We start from the raw sequence: 22671 nt of genomic DNA, 5'->3' as shown, positions 1-22671 counted from the left end.
TTATTTACAGCCCCCGGTGGCTCGTTGCGTGATTGCCAAAGTACGAGTTTAAAAAGGAAGAAACACAGAACAGCAGCTTTAAAGGTCTGCACAGATAAAAGGACAAATGCTTGACAGCTCTCCCCCAGGCAGCTGGTGGGACAAAGAACTGAAGCTCTTGCCTCTTAAAATGCTCCCTGGTCTCTGTGACTGATGCCGTGTGAGTCATTCCTGAAGCCAGCCAGGGCAGGAGGCCATAGGGCAGCGCACGGTAAGAGCAACACTGGGCCACGTCCAGCAGCTGCAGCTTGAGTTTCCTTTCCAACCCTCTTCTGCCCAGTGCTGAGACCCAACAGAGCTCCAGGACAGCCCTGGAGCTTTGTCCGGTGTTTGTGCCATGCCCTTGCTGTAACTGCAGCACGAGGCAGAGAGCAGGATCCAAACACCCTGCCCGAGGGGCCCTTCAAATAACCAACACATGCCCTTTGATCAACTTTGAGCTCTCACCTCCACCTACTGCTGGGCAAACCACCCTCCTCTTCCCACAAGCCAACTCCCACTGAACCCATCAGGATGTAAAGACACAGCCATGCACACGGGCAGTTTGAAATACTTTTTAAACGCTTTTATTTACAGTGCTTGTTGAAAACAATATATATATTTATATCTATCACCCTCGTGATGTCTGTGCCGTAGAAAACGCTGTGGCTGTATTGCCTTAAATTTACAAAAAATGGTCACAAGAAAATCTGAAGGGAAAACATGGAAATCAAAGTTTGGTCCCCAATTGTGTCTCTCTTGATTTGTTTTAAAAAAGCCACCAAATTAAAAAAATATGCAGCTCAATGAAATTCATATATAAAAGCAACCCTTATGTTCCGAAAAATTCACGAGGGCCAGCTTGCTGTCATGTAAACTTGGAAAAAAAAAGAAAAGCTTAAAATAAATTCTGTCTCCATGTGTCGCTTAATAGAACCATTATTTGCTTGTAATATTCTTTGTCTCTCGGGGTTCAGCGGGAAAGCGGATGAGAAGAGGCCTGGGACTGGGAAATGCACCATGAGGTCTCTGCCCGCAGCCTCCTGGCTCAGGGAGGAGGTCTGACAGCAGGGCTGGGGAGCAGGAGCTCTCAAGAATCTCACACCAGTGACAAAAACAGGCGGGCAGGTGAAAAGGGGAGGGAGGGGAGGTGCTTTGCCATGTGAGGGGCCTGGCGAGGTTATGTGCCGAGCCCCAAGGAACCATGAGATGCTTGAGGGAAGAGGACCACTGGTAAGTGGGGCACAGGTGAAGGGATGTGGGAGACTAGGATAATTTCAGCTGGGGAATGTCATGGATGGACTAGGTCTTTGGGTGACAAGGGAACTGCTGTCTTCCCTGTTTGAGAGCATTTCTAATGTTTCCTCATCTGAGATTATGTGAAGCCAGAGGCTAACGGGCAGTGCAAGCACAGGCTGGAATGGAGGAGGAGATGGACGGAACAGGGGAGATGGGAGGGGAGGGCTCAAGCCGAAGAGCCATTTTCTGTCTTCTGTCTCTTTGGATCCACTTCATCCTACATCAGACACGGAGAGCAAAAAGGAGGAGTTATCAAACAATCACCACACCGAGGCCCATAATTTCTTCACAAAATTCTTAACTGCTGCTCTTTCCTCCATATGGAAATCTCTTGTTTGGCTCCCCCTAAATCCACTCCTCTCTAAAGCACCCTTGAGTGCCTGACACAGCTGTTCTGTTGGTGCTTACAGTGAAGAGATGGACAGCTCCATTCGCAGGGACACGCATGCTGTTACTTTGGGAGGTTTAAGAAGCCCAGGCTCATGTCACTCCAGAAAGACCCCAAGATCCACCCTCACAAGTCCACCTCCTGGCCTGAAGCCCAGAAGACGTGAGTGGTTCAGGGGTCATGGCCAAGCACAACCTCAAGCACCTTGACTCTCACTCACCCAGCACTGTGACTGCTGGTGGAAGGACCTGTATCCAACAAGTTGACAAGGGTTTATTATCCCCTTGCCACATCAGATTTGTTTACCCATCTGCTGCTGAAGCAATGAGACCTGAGGCCAATTTGACATGCTCAGCAGCAGCATCCACATGGATTTGATCAGCACTCAGCAAATAACCTAGTTCCTTTCCCCCACCATTACTCTCATGCTACTCCTCACCTCTTCCTCCTCTGCAGATCGTTTCTCTGCGTGACCATCCTGCTCTTGCCCATTCTCATCTCCTTCTAAGCACAAGCAAGAGAGAAAATCATGGGTTAACTGAAATAGCATTTAAGGGAACGTAATCTCACAGTCAGAGGGCTTAGAAAAGGAATTTCCCTCCATGATCCTGTATTTCCCCACAGCCTGATTCCTCCAATTTTCCTTATACCAATTATTCCTACCTTCATCTTCATCACCACCTTCTTCTTCATCCACATCATCAGGATTTTCTTCGTCGTCCTCGTCAGCTCCGTTTTCCTCATCCTGAATTAAACAAATTGGTCAGAGTAGAAACTGGCACCAGGAAGACATTTCCACGTGCTCTTTGCTGCAAGTGCAACAACAATTTCCAGAGCTCCAGCCCCTTCAGACTCTAGTCTCAGATGTGCGAGTGCATTGTTACTCCGACAACATTATTCCCACCACTCCTCCTGAACACTCCTCCCAACCAGCCTTCTTTCACAAAACAAATCCTTCCAGTCCCTCCCCAACAACAGGAACCTCCTTGTCTCCCATGAGCTTACATGCCAACAAGCTGCTGCCATGCCATCCCACCAACCAGAACATCTCTCTGGTTACAGGCTAATGACTTAGCCTGTGCTCATGGTACATCTGCTTCCAGATCCCTTCTGACCTTCGTCAATCTGTGCATTTCCTCACTGTTGTGCCCCCCACCTTCTCCAACTCGCACTTAGGTACCTCAGGATACTTAAGTGGGTGCAGGACCACGTCTCCCCTGCCACCTTTTCCCACTTGTTCTCAACTCCGCTCCCTTCTTTGATCTTTTCTCTTCACAACAGGCCGCACTGACTACGCTAAATCCTTCAAGGCTCATTCTCCACAATTATCTGACAGCTCGCTCTCCGTTTACCCCTCTCCCTCAGGAGGCTCCCTCAGCCTGCCCTCTGTCTTAATCTCCTGTATTCCCTTCGTATTCATTACCCACAGCGAGCATAAAACCCTCCCCGAGATCTCTAAGTCTGTCCCTCGGAAGGGTCTCACCTCTACTATCTCCTTTTTCTTTTCTTTGTGGACTGCTTTTTCCTCGAGTTTTTCCTTCTTTTCTTTCCTTTCCTATATGTGAAATGAAGGGAATAAAAAAAAAAAACAAAAAACACAACGAACCCATCAACATTCCAGCGGTCAGCGGCAATAACAGACGGGGATGCTGAAACAAAGAGGGCTCGGAGGAGAGGCGGAATAACGGGAGAGGAGACATATTAGGCGTTAAATCCGCCCGCCTCGACAAAGGGGAAAAAAAAAAAAAAAGAAAGGCAGCGAACGCGCGTCAGAGCTACTTTTAGCCGCCACACGCGTGTGGAAACCAGAAGCGGCACGGAAGAGCTTTAGGGATTGTTTTTTTTTTTAATTATTATTATTAATTTAAAAAAAAACCACCAAAAAACAAACAAACAACACAAACGAGTTCGTAGGATCGAGGCGTTTCTGGACCTCTCTCTCTCTCTCTCTTTCCATTCCCCGCGCATTGTGTCCACACAACTTTCCCCCCCCTTCCACGGCCCTGACACCGTTTCCCCCCTTTCCTCCTCCCCCCACGACAGGCCCGGTGCGCGCTGCGCCGCCCGGCCAATGGGAGGCGGGGGCGGGCGAGGGCGCGAGGGACCTCGCGCCCCCGCCCGCCCTGCCCCCCATTGGCCAGGCGGCGCTGCCGCCCGCCGTCCGGGCACCTCGCGGCGTCCCTCGCCCTCCCCCGCCCTCAATCCCAATTCCCTTCCCTTCCCGACGGGAAGGATGATGGTGGAGGAGGGGGGTGGTCCTCACCTTAGCGCTCAGCTCCGCCGGTGCCTCCTCGACGCGTTTTTCCGACATCCTGGCCCCGCGGTGGCGAAGGGGGGAAGAGGCCGGTGGGAAGCGTGCGAGGGAGGAAGGAGGGAGGGAGGGAGCGAGGAGGGGGTCAGCGGCGGGAGCGCGGAGTCCCAGCGGTCGGCGGGCGGGATCCCGCCCCGGGGGCCAAAGTACCAGGGTCTCCCGCGGTGGGGGGATCCGCCGGGGCAGGGGATTTATACAGCGGCCGGTGACGAGGGAAGGAGGGACCTGGGGAGGGAGGAGAGAGGGACGGGAGGCGGAGGAGGGAGGGGAGAGGGATGGGCCGCTAGAACAATGTGCGCTCCGCCGCGGCCGCCCAGCAGCAGGGGCGCACCGCGGGTCCCCGCTAAGGCGCTGCGCGGCCCCGTCGAGGCCGGGCGAGAGCTCCGCTCCACGCCGAGCAGCGGGGCTGGGGCACCGACGGGCGCTGCCCGGGGAAGGGAAGCCGAGCTTTGTGCCCGCGGCACGGCGGGAAACCGCCCGCACAGGCTGGCCGGCTCTCCCCGAGGCACCTGGGGGAGGCGAGGAGCGGCGCTGCGGGGCCGTGTGGGAGGGCAGCGCTGGCGACACGCGGCCTCCTGCCTGGAATTTTCCACTCCAGCTGCCCGCCCGCCCGTCCGCCCTCCCGCTGGAAGCGCTCCCAGCGGCGAGGCTCCTCCCGCCGCTCCCCTCCTCTCCCTCCTGCCCCCCCCTCCCGGCGCTGGGCGCTTTTCCCGCGCTCTGAGCTCGGCAGGGAGAGTGGGCGGGGCCTCGCGAGTGGAGTGGGTGGAGCATCATGTGGGCGGGGCCTCTGGGCGTTGGGGGAGGGGCAGATTAGCGATCGCATTCCCCCCCCTCTCCTGTCCCCATATAAGGAGGGGCTCGCGGCGAGACGTCTGATTGGGCTATTCAAATGAGCTCTCTGCCTGGCAACAGGTTTCCCATTGGCTGGCGGCGGCCGGCTCGCGGGGGGGGCGCGCGGCCGTTTGGTGCAGCGGGAGGGGCCGCTGGCACGTGGGGTAGCGGGAAGGCGCGCGAGGGACCGGGAGCCGCTCCGCGCCCGTGGCCCTGGGATGGAGAGTCCCGCCGGGATCGGCTCGGACCCTGCACGGGACCGCCCTCCGCCTTCGGTGGGCGCCTCGGGGACCGGCCGGGCAGCGCACGGCGTGCAACACTGACCCCTGCCGTCCGGCCGCCTCGGAACCCGGGCTGTGGCAGACGCTCTGGTGGGGCCCCCCTCCGGGCTGGGAAGGATCTTCGCCCAGCTACGAGTCTCCCTATAGCCAAAGGTCCTTCCTGCAGAACGGCAGGTGGTGGCTTGCAGCTGCAGGGATTTGTTGCTAACGAAACAGATGTTCCCGTAGCCGCGCTTCAGACCGTTGTTTATCAGCTTGAGCAGATCGGGATGACTAAATTCCCTTCACCTTCCCTGGAAGGTTTATATTGTCCTGCTCTTAGTCACAGGCACACACATGCACACACACAGAAAATCTGCATGAGTTTGCAAGCCTACAATCAAAACTAAGTGTGCACTTGAGCACATATGGGTGTACACGTGTACACAGTCATTCTCACAGGTACAAGGCAAGGTTATTAATCCATCCGGTTGGAAAATGCATTGAGGCACACGAGTCCTCTTTGTCCTTCAGACACAAACTCGGCCTCTGTGTGAAGTCAGGATTTAGGAACTGATGCTATGAGTTTAGTCGCCTGTGTCTCGGAGCATTTACTAGAAAAAGTGATTGGTATTTGTGGAACAGGGAGGGCACCAAGTACATCTCTCCTGGAGGAAAGTATGTAGGGGATGGGATAAATTATAATCTGTGTGACAGGGAGGTAGGAGGTCCCCACCTTGTCATCTCATCTCTTCCACAGCTACAGCTGCTTCTCTGATGATCTGACTATTCAACATTCTTCCCAGCTACACACAGTGCATGGTGCCTGCCCCAAAGAAGCAGTCATGTAACTCAGACTTACAGATCTAGACTAGTACCAAAATAAAACATCATGAAAATGCATGCATTGATTATTTTTTATCCCCCAACTGTTTTACAAAACCTCTCTGGCCAAATTTTCAAGGCTGTCAGCTATCAGCATTTGAAATCTTGTTTGGTTCAAGTACCCTTCTTTCATCCTTCTCTTCTGCAAGAAGAAAAATCCTAATTTCCAGAGCTACATCCAAAACTGGGAGCCAAACAAATTCTCTGAAGTGGCCAAATGTTGTTCCTCTCTGCTTCTGCTTGTCAGGAGACGCATGGCTCATGGCTCTACTGTTCTCTTCACCGATCCAGGATTTTATCTTTTCCTTTACATGCTCAGCTACTGAAAATGCAAAACTACACCAACATGTATCCCTTGGCAAAGACATTTTCACATTAATGCACAAACAGGCCTTGACACAACATCCTAGAGGGGAAAAAGCAAGGATTATGTTCAGTGATGTCGCCGTGCCCAGAGCTCTGTGTTGACACAGATTGCACACCCACAGATGCAAATAGGCAAACACCTGTTTGTGTGAGGGAAGCGTGTTTCCAGCAACCTGTAGAATGGGGCTGTTGGGTCAGTGCTACAAACTGGCCACTGACCATCTCTCCCTTTTTCCCCCAGCACTTGCAGTGTGCAGGCTAACATTGTCCCTTCCACACTCCCCACCATATCCCCTTTGCTGTCTTTACTTCATCTGCTGCTTCTCGGCATTTGACTCCTACCTGTGTCCTTGGTAGCATTCTTCCCATGGCCCTTTCCCTGGCTTCTCTTTGTGACATCCTGTATCACATGTACAAAATTCATCTTGTATCCCTTCCTTTTGTTTTCCACATCCCATTTTGCCCTGCATGCATGTGTCAACTATGTTTTTCCCTTTAAATCCAATGTGAAACTCTTCTTCCTTCCTTGTGACCTGCCAATTTCTGCATTCCGACTACTTGCCCTTCAGATCCCAATGGTGAGATTCCCTGGGTTTCTAATGTGAAGCTGCCTCCCTCAGGCCTTGAGGGATCCCTTGACTGTCTCACCTAGCTCTTCTCTATGTCTCTCTATGTCTTCTGCTCCTCCACCTGATCTGTGCTGCTCCACATTTTGCCTGCCAGATCAATCTGCAGCTTTTCTCTGCTCCTCTTTCCCATCTGTGCTTTTCCCTTTGTTGCAAATGTGGGTATACTCACTGTGCGCTCTGCAGATGCCAGTCCCTGTTCAGTATGTTCTGTAGTCTTTGTCTGTAGTATCTCTGCCTACTCAGCAGAATATATTCCATCCCTTTTGGAGACTTAGGTCCTTAGACAAAATGAGGGAGATGCAGAAGTTACATGACAGATCACTGTGTGGAACAGACACTCAGTGTGTCTGCCTGCAGCCTGGACAACAATGAGAGTGTCATTTTCACTGTACAAAGTCACAATTTTGGTGCTGTTTGTGCTTGGTGTTTATGCAGTGTGCATGTGTTTAGGTGCAGTACCTACCTGTTTGTGTACAGAGGGGATATTTTCCCTCTGTTACATGCATTTACTTATGTGAGTGTAGAAAGTATGGTCCTTTTCTACTGAGGCATGCACTGAGCTTGCAGGCGTGTGTCATCATACATAAGCACGTGGTTGCAATGTGTTTGGGCTTTCATGCACAGTATGTATTTTTCTGCTTCTGGAATATGCAGGGTGAGTGCACCTAGAAGCAATTATTTATGCATTTTGGTTTAATACTTGGCTAGTCTTGTCACTATTCCATTGGGGGGTACGGGAGACAAGGACTTTTCTGTTTGTGTTGAAGGCTGAACTAACTCTCAGCCATTTTCTGAGCAAAAGCAAAACACAGTACTGGGTATTTTAAGAATTATGTTTAGTGAACTAACTTGTAAGTGATTCCAAAACTCCCCCAAACTGTTCACTGAATAACAAAAGAGCAGAAGGATGTGTATTTGCATTAAGTTCTCTTAAATTTACATAAATCCAGAAACAGAGAGTATCTGTCCTTTCGCTTACAGCAAATCTAGCAAAATCTCAATGTGCAGAGGGAATGCGTTTGAATGCATTTATGTATTTAATCCACACTGTTCATCTTTCTGTACTGCGTCCATTAAAAATCCAGGCAGATAATCAGCTTTGTTCTTCTTTCACGATGCTGTATCCTGAAGTTAAGAGGAAATACCCAAGAATTCAACCAGCGGCCAACTTTGCATTGGGAAATGGCTTCCTGAGATGCAGCACATTTAAATAAGCCCTGCAGGAGGGCTGGGAAGCAAGGGTAGGTAACACAAGGAGAGGAAGCAAGAGGAGTAGAAGGGAGTGATGAGCCTGTCAGAAGACTGGGAAGGGAAGGGATGTTTTCAATCGAGATTTTTGAGAGCCTCCCTTTGCTAACACAGCACAGATGGAGGTCGTGGTTCTCACTCACAGTGTGACAGACGCACTCTAAACACGAGCAAAATATTCTGAAAGTAATCGCTGCCACGCAACGCAAGCTGCAGCCACCACAAGCTGGCTCTAGCATCCCAAATATGAATTGTCACATTTGAGGTTCAAATCCTAGCTGTCCTTCACTCAGGGTGCCCTTCATCTGAGGTCAGAGTTAGTTGTGGGGTGGCAATTACATAAGAGGCACAGATGAAGGGAACCAATGAGGAAATGGCTGTGAGTAGCTCCGACTTCTGGTAACGAGGATTTCTTTGTCTTACAGGCGTCCATAGGGGCCCTGGAACATTTGGATGCAATAAGAAGCTGTTTCTGTCTTCCTGGCCCAAATGATCGGTCCCAGGTAACGAGGCATGATTTTTCACCGTACCCTTTATTTACCTACACCACGTGATACTCAGTTTGCTTTTCAGACGCTTCCGCCACGGCTACCCCTCGGCTGTGCCGCTGAGGGCCATGGGGATGCCGGGGGGGGGCTGTTGGCAGCAGCCAGCGGTAGGCGGGAGAAGGTGGAGCTGAGGGCAGCAGCGCCATTCATCCCGCTTCCATTTTGCCCTTCACTCATCTCCTCCAGGCTGCCTGCTGAGCTCCTTCTCCCTCCCCTTCCCCCACTCCTTGCTGCTTCCAGCACAACCTGGGCAGCTTAAAAAAAATAAAAAAAAGAAAGAAAGGAAATGAGGAGACATAATTGTTTTTATTTGTGATGAAAAGAGAAGCAGCCTGAATAGAGAATGTGAGAGGAGCAGGATGGGAGTCTTGTTTTTCATTCACAACCCCACGTTGCTCATTATTCTGACCTAGCAAATGGCCAGCCCCTTGGAACATGTTAGGCATAATGTGGTGAGTACTGTACAGAAACCTCTCCTACAGATAGTGCCGTAACAGCTCCTGCATTCCTCAGAACTGTGGTCTTGTCCACATTCCAGATAAAAGGTTGCCTTTCCAATTCCTCCTTCCAGGGTTTCACCCAGCATTTGCCACCAGCACAACTCTCTGCAAACCAGGCTCTCTCAAGGTTTGCTGAGCTGGTAATAGGCCTGGTAACGTAGTCTTTGGTACCACGTGTCCGTCAAGTGTAAGGACTTTCTGTGAGGCTGCAGAAATACCCAGCAAGACTCACAGCCTCAGCCCCCAGTCTCACAAACTCAGCCCTTGGGGTTGCAGGCCACTTGCAGAGGAGCAGCATTAGGGACAGAAAAAGGATCTGCGAAGAAGTATTTGTTCCAAACTCCTTTCTGTTCCTTTCCTATCTCTGTCTTTGGTAGGCAGCAATGCCTGACTTACTGTTTGGAAAATAGTAAGGGAACTTTGAGGGAGTCCTCTCATCTCTAGGACATTGCAGGAGTAGGAGGATCAATGGTATCTGGGGGACAGCAAGCCATTTTATCCCAGATCTGGGGTAAAGAAGACAGAAATAAGGAAGAAAAAAAACCAAACATGTTTACATTCATGCTCTTTACCTGTCTTTGAATCCTGATACTTGAGGTCAACTCCACACTCCAATCTAACAGCAAGAGAGCCTCAGAGCGAAAATAAAACTCACCAGACAGGAAAGGTTTTCCAGACTGGAAGTCTCTGAAGGATGATTCAGGGCTGCAGAAGCAGCATCAGAGAGGCTGAGACGGCACTAGCAGAGGGTCTATGTGAACTTCAGTGCTCACAGATGAGCTCTAAGCTGGTGACAGGAGGGTGTTTCAGCAGCTCACCCATGAACAGCCTCCCTAAGGAGCACTGCCTAAGGACTTTGGCCCTGCTTAGACCATGCCCTGCCCATAGGACCTCTGTCCACCTCACAGTCCCGCACCACTGTGCTGTCTGCAGCTTCCATGATGTGGACATTGGTTTCAGCCAATCACCAGAATACAGCAGGGGATTTCTGAAGAGCCTTCTGCATACACAGACATGAGCCTCCAGCAAGAGGTCTTCTTTGTGGACACCACGTAGTTTCGAGACTTGCTGTAGCAAGTATTGCCAAGCCCTCTATGTATTCCACCATGTGAAGCACGATATTGGGTCATTTTCCTCTGTCAGACTCTGAAATCCAAGGACATGGCTCCTGCCACAACTCAGGAGGTTGATTTCTCAACCACATCTTGCAACCTGCTATTTCCAGTCCTCTGGCACAGGTTCAGTCTGGCTCCTGCACATAGTGGGCCGGATGCGACAGTCAGCAGAAGCACCACTAAGGAAGCGAGCCCTGGGCTGGAGCTGGAATGAGTCAGTCTGCTCTCTTCCCTGTAATCCAGTGGAGCTGGTGATAGCTCAAGGCAACCAGCATTCCCCAGGGATGGTGACAGAGGTGTCACCCTCCCCCGTGATCTGTGGAGATTCCCCACTACTGCTGTAGGTGCCACACACCAAGTACCTGCACTTTGTCTGTGGTTCCCAGTGGCTGTCCAGGGTCAGTGGTGACCCACAGCTGCCTTACGAAATACCCTCTTTGCTTCTGCCAGGCAGAGCAGTGGTGTGTGTGCACTGTCCGTGCTCTCAGCACAGGGAAACAGCTCCATCGGTGCCTCCTACACGCCCACACCACAGAGGAAGCCCGGGATGAGTGCTGACCCTGCAGCGGCCGGGCATTGCTGCCGACTCTGGCCAGGAACCAACTGGCCCCCAGCCACTGGGGTTATCACAGAATCACACAATATTCTGAGTTGGAAGGGACCCACAAGGATCATCGTGTCCAGCTCCTGGCCCCGCACAGGACATCCCCAAGAATCACACCATGTGTCTGAGAGCATTGTCCAAACTATCCCTGAACTCTGTCAGGCTTGGTGCTGTGGCCACTTCATGGGGGAGCCTGTTCCAGCGCGCAACCACACTCTAGGTGAAGAATTTTCAAATATCCAACCAAAACCTCCCCTGACACAATTTCAGGCCGCTCCCTGTCCCTGGTCGCCGGAGAGATCAGAGCCTGCCCGCCGGTGCGGCAGCGGCGTGCGGCGGTGAGGCTTCCCCGAGGCCCCTCTGTTCCCGTCCCACCCTCACGGTCCCGGCCGGGGGCGCTCCCCGCGGGGGCCGCCAGGGGGCGCTGTGCCGCGCGGCCCCTCCCCGCCCGCGCCCTCCCCCGGGGCGGGCGCGCATGCGCGGTGCGGGCGCGGCGGGGGCAGCGGTGCGGAGCGCGATGGGCGCGGAGGCGTGAGCGGCCCCAGCGGCTCCGGGAGCGCCCACCGGGAGCGCCAAGCCCGCCACCACCGCCAGGCACGGCAGGGCTGGGCCGGGCCGGGCAGGGCAGGGCGCGGGGGCGGGGAGCGCTGCCGTCACCTGCCCGGGATGGCGGCGGGGCGGGGCGGGGCGGGGCGGGGGCCGGTCCCGCCGCTCCGCCCCTCCCCGCCCTCGGCCCCGGCCGTGCTCACCGCCCTCTCCCCTCCGCAGAGGCCGCCCCCGAGCGAGGGAAGCATGTTCCGGCTGATGAGGGATGGCGAGCCGGAGGACCCCATGTTTGCCATGTGAGTCGGGCAGGGCATCCTCAGGATGAGGGGAGGGGAAGCGGCGGGAGGGAGGGAGGGATGCGGGATCCTGCCCGGGATCGGCGCGGGGCCAGATGCGCGCTCCCCCCGCGTCCGGACAGGCGGGCAGAGGCCTTGCCGGGCTGCGGCGGAGCTGTCTGGGGACAAACACAAACATCCTCCCAGGGGCCAGCGCGGGGAATAACCTGGTTCGCGCTGGTCCCGTTTCCGTGATATTGGAGCGTGCTCTTGGAGGGAAGCATAATAAAGTAGGCCAAAAGGCATCGCCGCTGTCTGAGAGGAGGAGAGGGCTGGAATAGCTAATCTGTTTCTTTGCGCAAGGATTCCTTTTTCTTATGCAAAGTAGGGTTGCAGTTCGGTAGATAAAATCTGCTGTTCCGTCCAGTGTTTGTTGCTGCTGTGCACAGGAACTCATTAGTGGAGCTGGTGGAGACTGCTGAAGCAGTTGTCAAGTTGTGAGGAACAAAGTAAAGAAGCCAACGGGCGGTTTTGAAACACTAGTATTGAAATCTAACAAAGGTCCCAAGAACTCTTCCTGGGATTCCTTTTACTGAATGTTTTTGTTTCTGTCCGCAGTCCAGAAATTGGATGCTATTGATAAATTTTGGCAGTGACACTAAGTTGGCAGTCCTTGCCAAAGCGGATAAGGAATAGACTGTTAACACAGGAAGAATTTGATTATGTTAAGCACTGCACTACTAGAAATTTTGTGAAATTAACATATTTAGAAGAGTAGTCAATTTTTTTGCTGATAGAATTGGTAATAAGCAAGAATTTTATCGGCTGTGAGCACATTAGCAGGAGAGGAAATCTTGATGTCCCAGTTAGTCACAGGATGACTGTGTTCCTCTCATTGATGTGGCAGGTATGAGTCTAGCTTTTATTATGGGAAGCACTTCCAGGAGAGACAGAAAAGTATTGGTTTGTAGTAGGTGCTTTTGTGATCTAAGGAACAGTCTCTGCTGTTGGGGTTATTAACGCTGAAGAGGGATAATTGCAGACTATAAGATGTGCAGGAAAAAAGCTATGGTATTTCCCAGAAGTTTTTTACTGTGGCCACTGTAATCTGTGACTGTTTTTACTTACCCTCCTCTTCCTCTTCCTTCTCTGGCATGTGTGAATGTGTGCAGCCCTCAAAGTGGAGGCTGCAAAAGAAGGGAAAACCAGTTAGGCACCCCAGTTGTTGTTCCCTTTCCTTCTCAAATCTGCAAAAGCTGTATGTGATCTCAACCCCTTGACCAGGTGTTGAGATGATTCATGGGGGCACAGGGGTGTCAGGCCATACAATCCATTCTGGAGGTTTCAGTCTTGCATTGGAGTGTTTTTATGCGTGTATGTTGGAGGGGTGAGAAGACAATATATAGGATCTCATGCTCTCTTTGCAGTCGGGAGAGTCTTTGTGCAGCTCCCTGCAAAATGAAGAACTGACCTTTTAGAAGGGTTTGACTGTTTTGCAGAGCTCTTAACGTAGAGGGTTTTTTTGGCACAAGAGGAAAGGACTGTGAAATGGTGGCAGGTCTGAGAAGTGGCCTTCATTTGTTAGAGCAGTGAGGTTTTGGAATGGCCTTGGTCGTGCTTCACTCCACAAAGCAGTACAGGAAGCAGAACACCAGCCTGTTTCTGAGCAGACAGCAATTAGTACCTGAGAAGGCTTCTGTGGTATAACAGCTTCTGTTACAAGAAATGAGATGGGATTCAGAAGTCCCTTCCAGCCCCAAGGATCACCACGCACAACAACGAATTCTCGGGATTCTCCATTTTCAGCCTGGAAAGGAATGTATAGTTTTGTTAGAAAAACTTGCATTCACAAGGGCTGGATTATATGGGGCTTTGTCCTCACCACTGTTCTCTCAACCCTTCCAAAAGGGATCCTTTTGCCATCCACCGACAGCACATGAACCGCATGCTCTCTGGAAGTTTTGGGTTCGGCCCACTGCTTGGCATCACTGATGGGACCACGCCAGGGGCTCGTCAGGCTGGCCGCAGGATGCAGGTAAAAGGGGGGCTGAGTACAGCGTAGAACTTCTGGAACTGCCTTGTTGGCTTCCATCTCCCACTGTTCCTGGGCCGGGCACCCCCCTTGCCTTCACATGGATGGTGGGTGCAGCACTCATCTTTAAAAGCAATGGTGCCCTGGTCCTTCTCTTTGCTCCACGTGTTGAACGCAACTGCATTCTAGGCTGGATGGGAGTGAGGGAATAAATATGTTATTTCTAAAGGATGTGAATTAATGTAACTGGGAGAAATTTAGGAGCATTACCTCATGCCTGGTTTGTTGGGGGTGATATGATTTGGAGCACCACGAGTCCACGGGGCACTGTCTTGATCTGCTTGTAGAGCCCGAGTGTTCCCAGTTCCATTTCTGAGAATTAGTGTGTTCTGATGAGGATCTGGTGTTTGGCTGTTGCAAAGTCATTCTCTGTTCTGCTTTTCTGTTGTCCTGGCAGGCAGGAGCTGTTTCACCCTTTGGGATGCTCGGCATGGTAAGTTTTCTGGTTTTCTGGGTCAAATTAGAGGTTTTCCAAGTAGTCGCTCTATACTGAGATTCATCAGTACAGTGTGCAACCAGTACTAAAATGTAGCAATCTGAGCAGAACCATGTAGCGAGGTCTGAGCAGACCAGGATGAGCTCTAGATTTATAGTAAATGGAATACAGAAGAGAGTATTGAACTGAAACTGGAAGCATCTGGTTTCTCTTGGATCTGTCATTGAGTTGCTTTATGACTTCAGACCATTACCTTGTTTCCCTCTAATGTTTTAATCTTGTCCACAAGCTGTTTTAGAGGAGAGATTCTAACTCTGTTTATATGGGAAAGTTGTATTTGCACCTTGACCAGAGAAAACCCATAAAGCTGTTATAGCACAGTATTTCATGGGAATTGGGACAGTTAATATCCGGGAAGAGCAGGAGGTCCCTTAATAACCTCATATGTCTGAAAAGAAGCTGCGGATCTGTTTGGAGGTAATGGAGGAACTGTGAGGATGCGAGTGAAGGACTAGGCGGAGGTGGTTATTGCACTTCTTTTGCCAGTGGTGGCGGATGGAGAAGCCAACAGAATAGTTCAGTTGAACAGGACTGGAATGAGAATGGCTGTGTGTACGTGAGAACACCATGCTTGGAGCCTGCTGATCTCCCTCGTCTACTAAAATGATACAGTGGAAATAGCTTATTCCAGCTCCAGCAACTTTAGCTGTCTTACACTGCAGAATTGCCTTAATGAAAGAGACTTCCGCATCCTGGAATTTTTGTAGCTCAGAGAAGGATTAATAAGACTGCAAACAGATCAAAGCATAATAACTTTGCATGTGAGTACTGCTCTGCTGGAAATGAGAACAAGAGGCTACTCGAGGAAACAAAAAAAGAGAAATCAGCAAGCTTGAAGTGACATCGTAATTTTGTTTACATATTGCGCAATTAACCCGTGAGACCTGCTGGCCCAGTGTGTTACTGCAGCCTTCAGGTTTACAGGATGGAAAAGGCAGGTGTTTGTAGGGAAAATAAGCAAGTTGTTGTTATGCTAGAAAGAATACAGTCAGCAGAAACTTCCTTAAGATCACTGTTAGTGCACATAACGAGATTTCTTCTCTTAACTCTGCTGAGTACCTGCACTCATAAACCCTAGTGCATTGGTAGTTGGACCCAAACTAAAAAAGCAGCCTTTGCCAGAACACTTGGGCAATGCAACCTGACAGAATGGAGAGAACAGCAATCTCAAATTCTGGGGACTTTCTTCTGCACTACTGAAAAAAAGGGAGAAAGGACAAGGTTCTTGTTCTTAGGTTTTTGTCCCTTGAAGGTAGTTTTGTTGTTCTTTCCTCATGTCTCTTTCCAAACTAACTACTCTTGTCTTCTCTGTTGCTTTTTATCAGGCAGGTGGCTTTATAGATATGTTTGGGATGATGAACGACATGATTGGCAACATGGTAAGAACCCTCCGTAAACCCTCTGTATTGAAGGGAGTAATGAGGGTGCTCGTGCCACCCCCTCTAATGTCTCCCATCTTGCTGTGCTGCTTGGTATGGGCTGTGCCCCAGCTATCAAGATGGCAGAGGTGGTAAGCTTTGCTTCATCGCTGGGACTGTGACAGAGAGCTTGTTCCTGAGTGCAGGAAGAAGAGAGGGGTGAGGAAGGAAGTGTGGGAGTAGACTTGTTTAGAAAGAAACAAGTATTAATTTTAACAAGAAGATGTATTCTCCAGAAAAATGGACCCATGGGGATTATATTCTTCCTGTAGTAATTTCTTCCTACTTCCTACAGAGAGAATTAACTGCCATCTCTTTTTCCCTTCCATTCCTTCTTGCAGGAGCATATGACAAGTGGTGCTAACTGCCAGACATTTACCTCCTCAACCGTCATCTCCTATTCCAACCTGGGTGATGGGCCCAAGGTCTATCAGGAGACCTCAGAGACGCGTTCAGCACCCGGCGGGGTAAGCAGGAGGCTGCTCGCTTTGCTCTGGGTGGGTGGGCTTTGTTTGGTGCCTTCTGTGGGTGGCCACCCACAGCACTTTGGCTTAACACGCAGTTGCAGCTCAAGGAGCACATTGTGGCTCTTGTGACTCACTGAACCATGCCGCTGGGAGGGGATGGGAATGCATTTTTCCGTCTTCATTGTGTTGTGTTTGGTGTGCTGGGAGTGGTGGCAGTGCAAGGTGGCTGAAATACTGCAGGCAGGAATCAGGGTGCTGTATGGGGCTGGGAGAACGAAGGAAAGTGTTGATTCTACATGGGAGTCTGCCCCCAGATCCGTGAGACTAGACGAACTGTAAGGGACTCGGACAGTGGCCTGGAACAAATGTCAATTGGACACCACATCAGGGAGAGGGCCCACATCATGCAGCGGTCCCGGAACCATCGCACGGGTGACCAGGAGGAGAGGCAGGACTACATCAACATGGATGAAAGTGAGCAGTGCCCGTGTCCTCCTCCCAGCAAAGCCAGGTGCTACTTCCCCAGCTCCTCCCCATCTGCGCTTGTTCTTTCCCTACACAGGCGACGCAGCCGCGTTTGACGATGAGTGGAGGCGAGAGACATCCCGCTTCCGGCCGCAGCGGGGGCTGGAGTACCGGCGTCACGAAGGTGGCGGTGGCCGTCGGGCTGAAGGGACTCGTCTCGCCATCCAGGGCCCTGAGGATTCTCCCTCCAGACAGTCCCGCCGGTATGACTGGTGAACTCAGAGCAGACCTTGTGGGGGGGTGCAGCGTGGCCACCCCCAAATCTACCTGCGGGCTCTTGTAAGTCTTAACAAGCTTTTATTCCTCGTCTCCCACTGCATGGTTGCCTCTTGGGCACAGGATTTCTTTTTGTTTGCCCCAGTTTTACATTGTTTTGAGGTTTCGGTTGGAAATGGGTTTTTCCACTTGGAGAGAGCAGGGGAAGATGTGAATTTTGAGAAACTACTGTGCTGAATGGGAAGATGGAAGCTGTTCAAGTTAGCTTTGTCATGAACAAAAGATGTGTGGCATCAGCCTTAACTGATGGTTCAAATTGTATGACATGATGTGGGATTGCAATCTGTGGAGTGTTTATACCGTCATTTTATAGAACTTATAGAACATAGAAACTGTTTGCTGTCCATCCAGATTGAAATACAAGTAAGTGCTGGTGTCTGCTCTCGTATGTTTTGAATAGGGCTCACTAGGATGTGATCTAGTGTTTGAAAAGGGACATTTTTCCCTTTTTTTGATGTCTACACATCAGGTTTAAACATGTGTTTTTCTGTCTTCTGTGCTGCTTTCGAAACACCACTTAACTCTTTTTATGTTTTCTCTTTCCCTTCCTCCCAGGTACAGACAGTGAAACTCTGAAGCCCCTTCAAAGCACCTCTTGGACCCTCTTCAGATTTAGTATTAACCTCCCTCCCACTTCAGAATTGAAACAAAGCAACTAATCTTCTGCATTGCTCTTTTTCGCCCCATTTGGGTGCTGCAGTGGGGCATGGGGAATCTCACTGATGTGCAAGGAACACATTAATTGCCCATTCCCTTTCTGCTGTCCCATGGCTCTGTTCTTTCTGCCAGTAGTGGCGGGCATGAGGAGCTGCCACTTTGCCTCTTCCATCCTTTACACTCTTTCTGTGCTGGGTTGGGCTGGCTCTGAAGTTTGTGTTTAGTCCCCTGTGAAAGGATTATGAGGGAATTCTGCTAGAACCCCCTGTCAGTCCCCTCACCAGGGCAGAGGCTTGGATTCCCCTCCTGCTCCTTGGTGCATCTATGGATAAGCAGAGAAGGATGTGTGCATTAGAGAAGGGAGGAGCAGAACAAAAGCTGGATCAGCCTGTGGGCCCCCCCCCCGACCCCTCTTCAATCAGCTCCCCCACTTTTTTAATTTGTGAAACTTGTAACTAGATGTTTACTGAATAAAGAAACAAACTGTAAAGGATTGTTGGAGCAGTCTTTACCTTCAGCTGACCTAATTGTGCCTGTTGTGGAATTAAGTAACCTCTTCCACATCCTTGGGAAATTGCTGAGAAGAGACTTGGTGTTTAAGGTTTTGTTTTCTTACAGAAAATAGCCTTACATCCTTCCCGTATAGTCACACAGTGAGATGATGCTCAACATGGAAAGAAGACCCAAGAAACCACAGTTTGCAAGAAATACCCTTTAATTGCTGTAGTTTTGCTGAGCACTCAAGGGAAATTGGTTGGTCTTTCTTGCTGCCTGGTCATCTGTGCAGCCCTGAATTGGGCCTCTGGGGTTCCTGCACCTCCAGGGAATATTTCCATTATTTTCTTATTATTTCACTGCAACTGAGGCTGACGTTACGAATGACCTTTTCTTAACTTCTTCAGTATTAGGTGAAACTTGAGAGGCATTAGGAATACAGGACTAGGGAAGATCTCCTGGGTTCCTGGCCAGTTTCCATGCACCCTTACACAAACCTTTTCATCAGCTTATTTGGAATAGAGGGCAAGAAATGATGCGTGGCTTACACTTGGAAGTGGTGTTCCAGAATCTTGCTGTGTATCCCCATGTTGTGTATGTGGGCACTAGCAGAGAGGCAGGCACCTGCCAGGGGAGGACTGACTTTGCTTAGAAAAAGGATGCAGAATCCACCCTCTGAAAGCTTAGGGCAGAGTTTGCACGTGTTCCCTTCAAGGAAGCGCAGGGCAGAACTGCTAGTGGCAGATTCTGCCCTGACTTTGCTGTGCTGTTTTGTCCCATGAAAGCCCCAGTAGGAGTCACAGAATCATAGAATGGTTTCGGTTGGGAGAAATCTTAAAGATCATCTTGTTCCAACCTCCTGCCATGGGCAGGGACACCTTCCACTGGACCAGGTTTCTCAGAGCTCCATCCAGCCTGGTCTTGAACACTTCCAAGATGGGGCATCCACAGCTTCTCTGGGCAATCTGTTCCAGTGCCTCACCACGCTCACAGTAAAGAATTTCTTCCCAATCTAAGCCTGCCCTCCTTCAGGTTAAGGCTGTTTACCCTTGTCCTGTCACTACATGCCCATGTAAGAAGTCTCCAGTTTTCAGTCCTGGTCTCAAGGTGATGACTCCACGTCCAAGTGCAGTTGGAGAGGTCTGCAGCACCTGGGAGAGTGAAAGGAAGTAAATATTGGGGGGGGAATAAGGCTGCTGTCTCTAAAAGTGGACTGACTTTCTGGAGATGGCATAGTCAAAGCAGGCCCTGTGAAGAGAGCAAGGCCAAAAGAGCAGCTACACAGAAAAAAAATCAGGGTTTGTGAGAGGTTTTGTGGAAGACAAGTCATCCTGGGGTTGTCAGACTGTGAAAGAAGAAACTGGAACAGCAGCCCTCCTCTCTGGTAGTCTTGAGCCAGTGCAAGAAGCGGCACCTGATGTTTTGATCCAGCAAAGAACCAGCTGAGCTCAGAAAGGTGCTTACAGGTAGTGGTAACTGGCTGTGAGGGCCAGGCCAGTCTTTGAGGCAAAGTCTGAGAGAATAGAGAGGTGGGCATAGGGGTGGTGAGGATTAACACTGACCTTTAGTTGTGAGGATCCATTCCTCCTTGGGCGTGGATTTCCTAATCTTGACCTAATCCCAAATCCTTTTATCTGGATTCAGCCTCTGCACCCTGTTGGGTGCCGTCCTGCTCCTGGATTTAGGACCCTTGTGTGCTCTTCCACTCTGCAGTGGGAGGGTGTTTTGCCTGGCTGCCTGAGCCCTGCTAACTGCTGTGCAGTCATTTATAAGATCCTGGCCTTCTCCAGGTGTGACAAGGCTCTGGTGGTCTAAGGAAAAGAAGTTCAGGGAGAGGAGGACCTTCTTTACCTGCTGCTCTGGCTTCTGCTGAGGAAATGGCCTCAGCTGCCCCAGGCTGGCGTTGATCTGGTCATGGTGGTGCTTTTGGATCAGCCGTTTAGAGACTTCTGAGACGAGGAGAGAATGTGAAGGGAAGGAGAAAGGGGGTAGAGCTGGACTCCAGTGGGTGTAATACGCACTGGCACTGGTGCCTTTTGCTGAGTGACTACAAATTGTGCTCGGGGCTCTTCCTTTCACCAGTACCCTGGTTTGATGAAAATTCCCTAGCTGATTGCTGATGTAGCATATTAATCCAACGGAAGCACGCAGAGAATTGCACAACAAATGGTCTGCTCCTCTTCCTCTGTCTTTAGACAAGCCGTGAGGAGCTCCACGTTGTTGTAAGCAGGTGCCAGAGTCTGCATGTGCAGCAGTGCTCCAGCTGAGCTGCCTGAAAACAAGGAACACCCGTGCCATCAACAAGCCCACCCATTAAGCCACTCTAACATTGGTGTTTAGGCCAGACCTACATCAAGGTAATTTTTTCCTTTCAGTTACATTTTCAAGTGAAATGGTTTCCCATTAAAAGTAGTCCATTTACTGTACTGGGGTGAAGGGAAGGCTGGGATGATTCTTGTCACACTTCTGAAATGTCTGACAGCTGTTCCAGCAGCATGGAGATGGAGGTTGGATGTTCCCAATATGAAAATCAAACTGTTTATTTCAGATGCACAGGCTGTGGTTCCAAGTCATCCTTATCTATCCAATGGAGACAAAATCCCTTCTAGCTCCTTCTCCCACAGCTGTCACTTTCAAATTGAACTAGTTGAAGCACCAAATCAATGCAGTTCTGTGGTACTTCTTGGATCTTCCTAAGGAGCAAGTAGGGCACCTAAAGTGAGACACAGTGGTCTACCATGCTTTAAGGAGACAGAGGGAGGGAGAAGTGAGTAGAATGAGGTGGAGAGAGGCTGAAAACACTGGTAGAAAGATTGATAGAATGACCTTGGATAAGAATGCATTAGCTACACGCGAATAAAACAGAAACTTAGGAGGTTTTGTTTGTTGATATTTAATTTTCCATAATTGAAAATTTATTATGAAAATAAAACCAATTAGAGCTAGTGGGATCTTTGTCCTTAAAGGTTTTTGTTGGTAGCCCTGAAGGTCTGTGCATCTTTCACTGTACTTTTTATAGCATTGTAAAATACTGGGAGAATTGTAGAACACTGGGGAAAAAGAAGTCTGGGAAAGTTAACCTGGTGCCAGTATTTGTAAACAAAAAATTAAATTATATCCACAACTGTAAACCAGGTAAACTGACTTTAAGTCGAGATAAGAGATGGAAAATGCATTAAATTTAAAAACAAAAATATGTGTCTCAGTGCTTATAATTTTTTTTTATCTCATTTTCTCAGAGTGGCTCCTGTCCAACAACTATGATAATTTCTGATGAAATCATGGGTTGGGTTAACAAAGGCACTACAGCAACACAAAGTGAAAGGTTACACCAGCACGAGGCATCTTATCTAGCCATGTAAGACTATGCTCTGATGTAAAATAAATTAGTAGTTATTGAAACAACAAAAGGGCCAATATTATAAATTTTAGTTCACTGATAGATTTCAAGTAATGAGGGGGAAAAGAGACTGTACAATATGAAATTATTTCCAGTAGGATGTTTTTCTGAAAGTAATGCTCATTAGTAACTTGATTAATGATCTGAAAGAAGATATTAAACCAGTGCTGCTGAAGCTTTCAGAGGACCCAAAGAACAATGAAAGTGATAAATGATGGAAAAGGATGCGATGTGCAGAACAGTCGGTAACTATTGGTGTGGTGTTTATTTATAAACAGTAAGTATTTTTGGCTGCACTGAATGCAGAAAAGCCATTCACCCAGGGACATAAATGTAGTCTGTGCTCTTTCAAGATGGAAGACTGTGTTCTGGAAACTCTGGAGGGACTCCAAAAGGAGTTAGGGGATTCAGAGATGATTGAGGAAATGAATGGTCCTTGCATAATTCTTCATCTGTGGGGTTGGGTTACACTTGGGTGCATTAGCCTGTGTTCACCAAGAAGCGAGGTAACATTTCTGTCCTATGCCACAGTACTGAACCCACTGTGTGAAATCTGGGTGTTGGACTTCGAAAAGGACACCAAAGAAGACTCAAGAAAGGAGGATGACTCAAGGCCTTGAAACACAAACACTACAGGATAACATGAACTCCAGACTCCTGTGTCTGAGTTCATTCCACTGGAGCATGAACTGGCATTTCCTATATGGGAATGAGGCTTCTGACAGTAGAGGGCTCTTCAACCTAGCAGAAAACCTGCGGCCACCTCACGATGGAACTGGGGCCGAGAAGCAGACCTTCATGTGAGAACATTAGAGCACACCTCGGTTTTCCAGCTCTGGCCACTCCAAACCCTCATAGGGTGTCTCGAAGAGAAGCTGGAGAGTGGGCACAGGAACAGGGTGAGGTAGTTCTTGGCCAGTCAAGAAGCCAAACGATGTGACTATACCTGTCCCTTTGGGCTACAAAAATCTATGAATAGGAGAGGAAAGCAGGCTGGCACAGGGCTAGGCCGCAGTGAAAGG

The 22671-nt window shown here is 50.0% G+C and overlaps 2 protein-coding genes across 2 annotated transcripts; one reads left to right on the top strand and one right to left on the bottom strand.

Annotated features, from left to right (window-relative positions):
- Positions 1–862: 862 nt before the first annotated feature.
- Positions 863–4434, bottom strand: PTMS (parathymosin). The gene is made up of 5 exons (XM_050332030.1): positions 3969–4434; positions 3189–3260; positions 2369–2450; positions 2145–2209; positions 863–1534 (listed from the first exon to the last, which is right to left on the bottom strand). Exons 1-5 carry the CDS (start codon positions 4014–4016, stop codon positions 1484–1486), a joined length of 318 nt encoding a protein of 105 aa, XP_050187987.1. The 5' UTR covers positions 4017–4434; the 3' UTR covers positions 863–1483.
- A 7098-nt stretch (positions 4435–11532) lies between these two features.
- MLF2 (myeloid leukemia factor 2) lies at positions 11533–18244 on the top strand. The gene is made up of 9 exons (XM_050332025.1): positions 11533–11596; positions 11771–11844; positions 13732–13858; positions 14313–14348; positions 15737–15790; positions 16171–16296; positions 16611–16770; positions 16859–17100; positions 17653–18244. Exons 2-8 carry the CDS (start codon positions 11795–11797, stop codon positions 17035–17037), a joined length of 732 nt encoding a protein of 243 aa, XP_050187982.1. The 5' UTR covers positions 11533–11596; positions 11771–11794; the 3' UTR covers positions 17038–17100; positions 17653–18244.
- Positions 18245–22671: the final 4427 nt, after the last annotated feature.

The sequence above is a fragment of the Myiozetetes cayanensis genome, unplaced genomic scaffold (assembly GCF_022539395.1).
Source record: "Myiozetetes cayanensis isolate MyiCay16 unplaced genomic scaffold, myiCay2020 scf5-8, whole genome shotgun sequence".
Lineage (NCBI taxonomy): Eukaryota > Metazoa > Chordata > Aves > Passeriformes > Tyrannidae > Myiozetetes > Myiozetetes cayanensis.
This window is presented reverse-complemented; position numbering and strand designations above follow the sequence as displayed.

What these genes read in the sequence shown, in the direction of transcription:
- MLF2 (XM_050332025.1), top strand. Translation starts at nt 11,795, where the DNA reads ATGTTCCGGCTGATGAGGGATGGCGAGCCGGAGGACCCCATGTTTGCC. An exon ending in CGCGTTCAGCACCCGGCGGG is followed by an intron (nt 16,297 to 16,610) that starts GTAAGCAGGAGG and finishes GTCTGCCCCCAG; the next exon opens with ATCCGTGAGACTAGACGAAC. An exon ending in CTACATCAACATGGATGAAA is followed by an intron (nt 16,771 to 16,858) that starts GTGAGCAGTGCC and finishes TTCCCTACACAG; the next exon opens with GCGACGCAGCCGCGTTTGAC.
- PTMS (XM_050332030.1), bottom strand. Translation starts at nt 4,016, where the DNA reads ATGTCGGAAAAACGCGTCGAGGAGGCACCGGCGGAGCTGAGCGCTAAG. An exon ending in AGAAAAAGGAGATAGTAGAG is followed by an intron (nt 2,451 to 3,188) that starts GTGAGACCCTTC and finishes TGTTTAATTCAG; the next exon opens with GATGAGGAAAACGGAGCTGA. An exon ending in GATCTGCAGAGGAGGAAGAG is followed by an intron (nt 1,535 to 2,144) that starts GTGAGGAGTAGC and finishes TGTCTGATGTAG; the next exon opens with GATGAAGTGGATCCAAAGAG.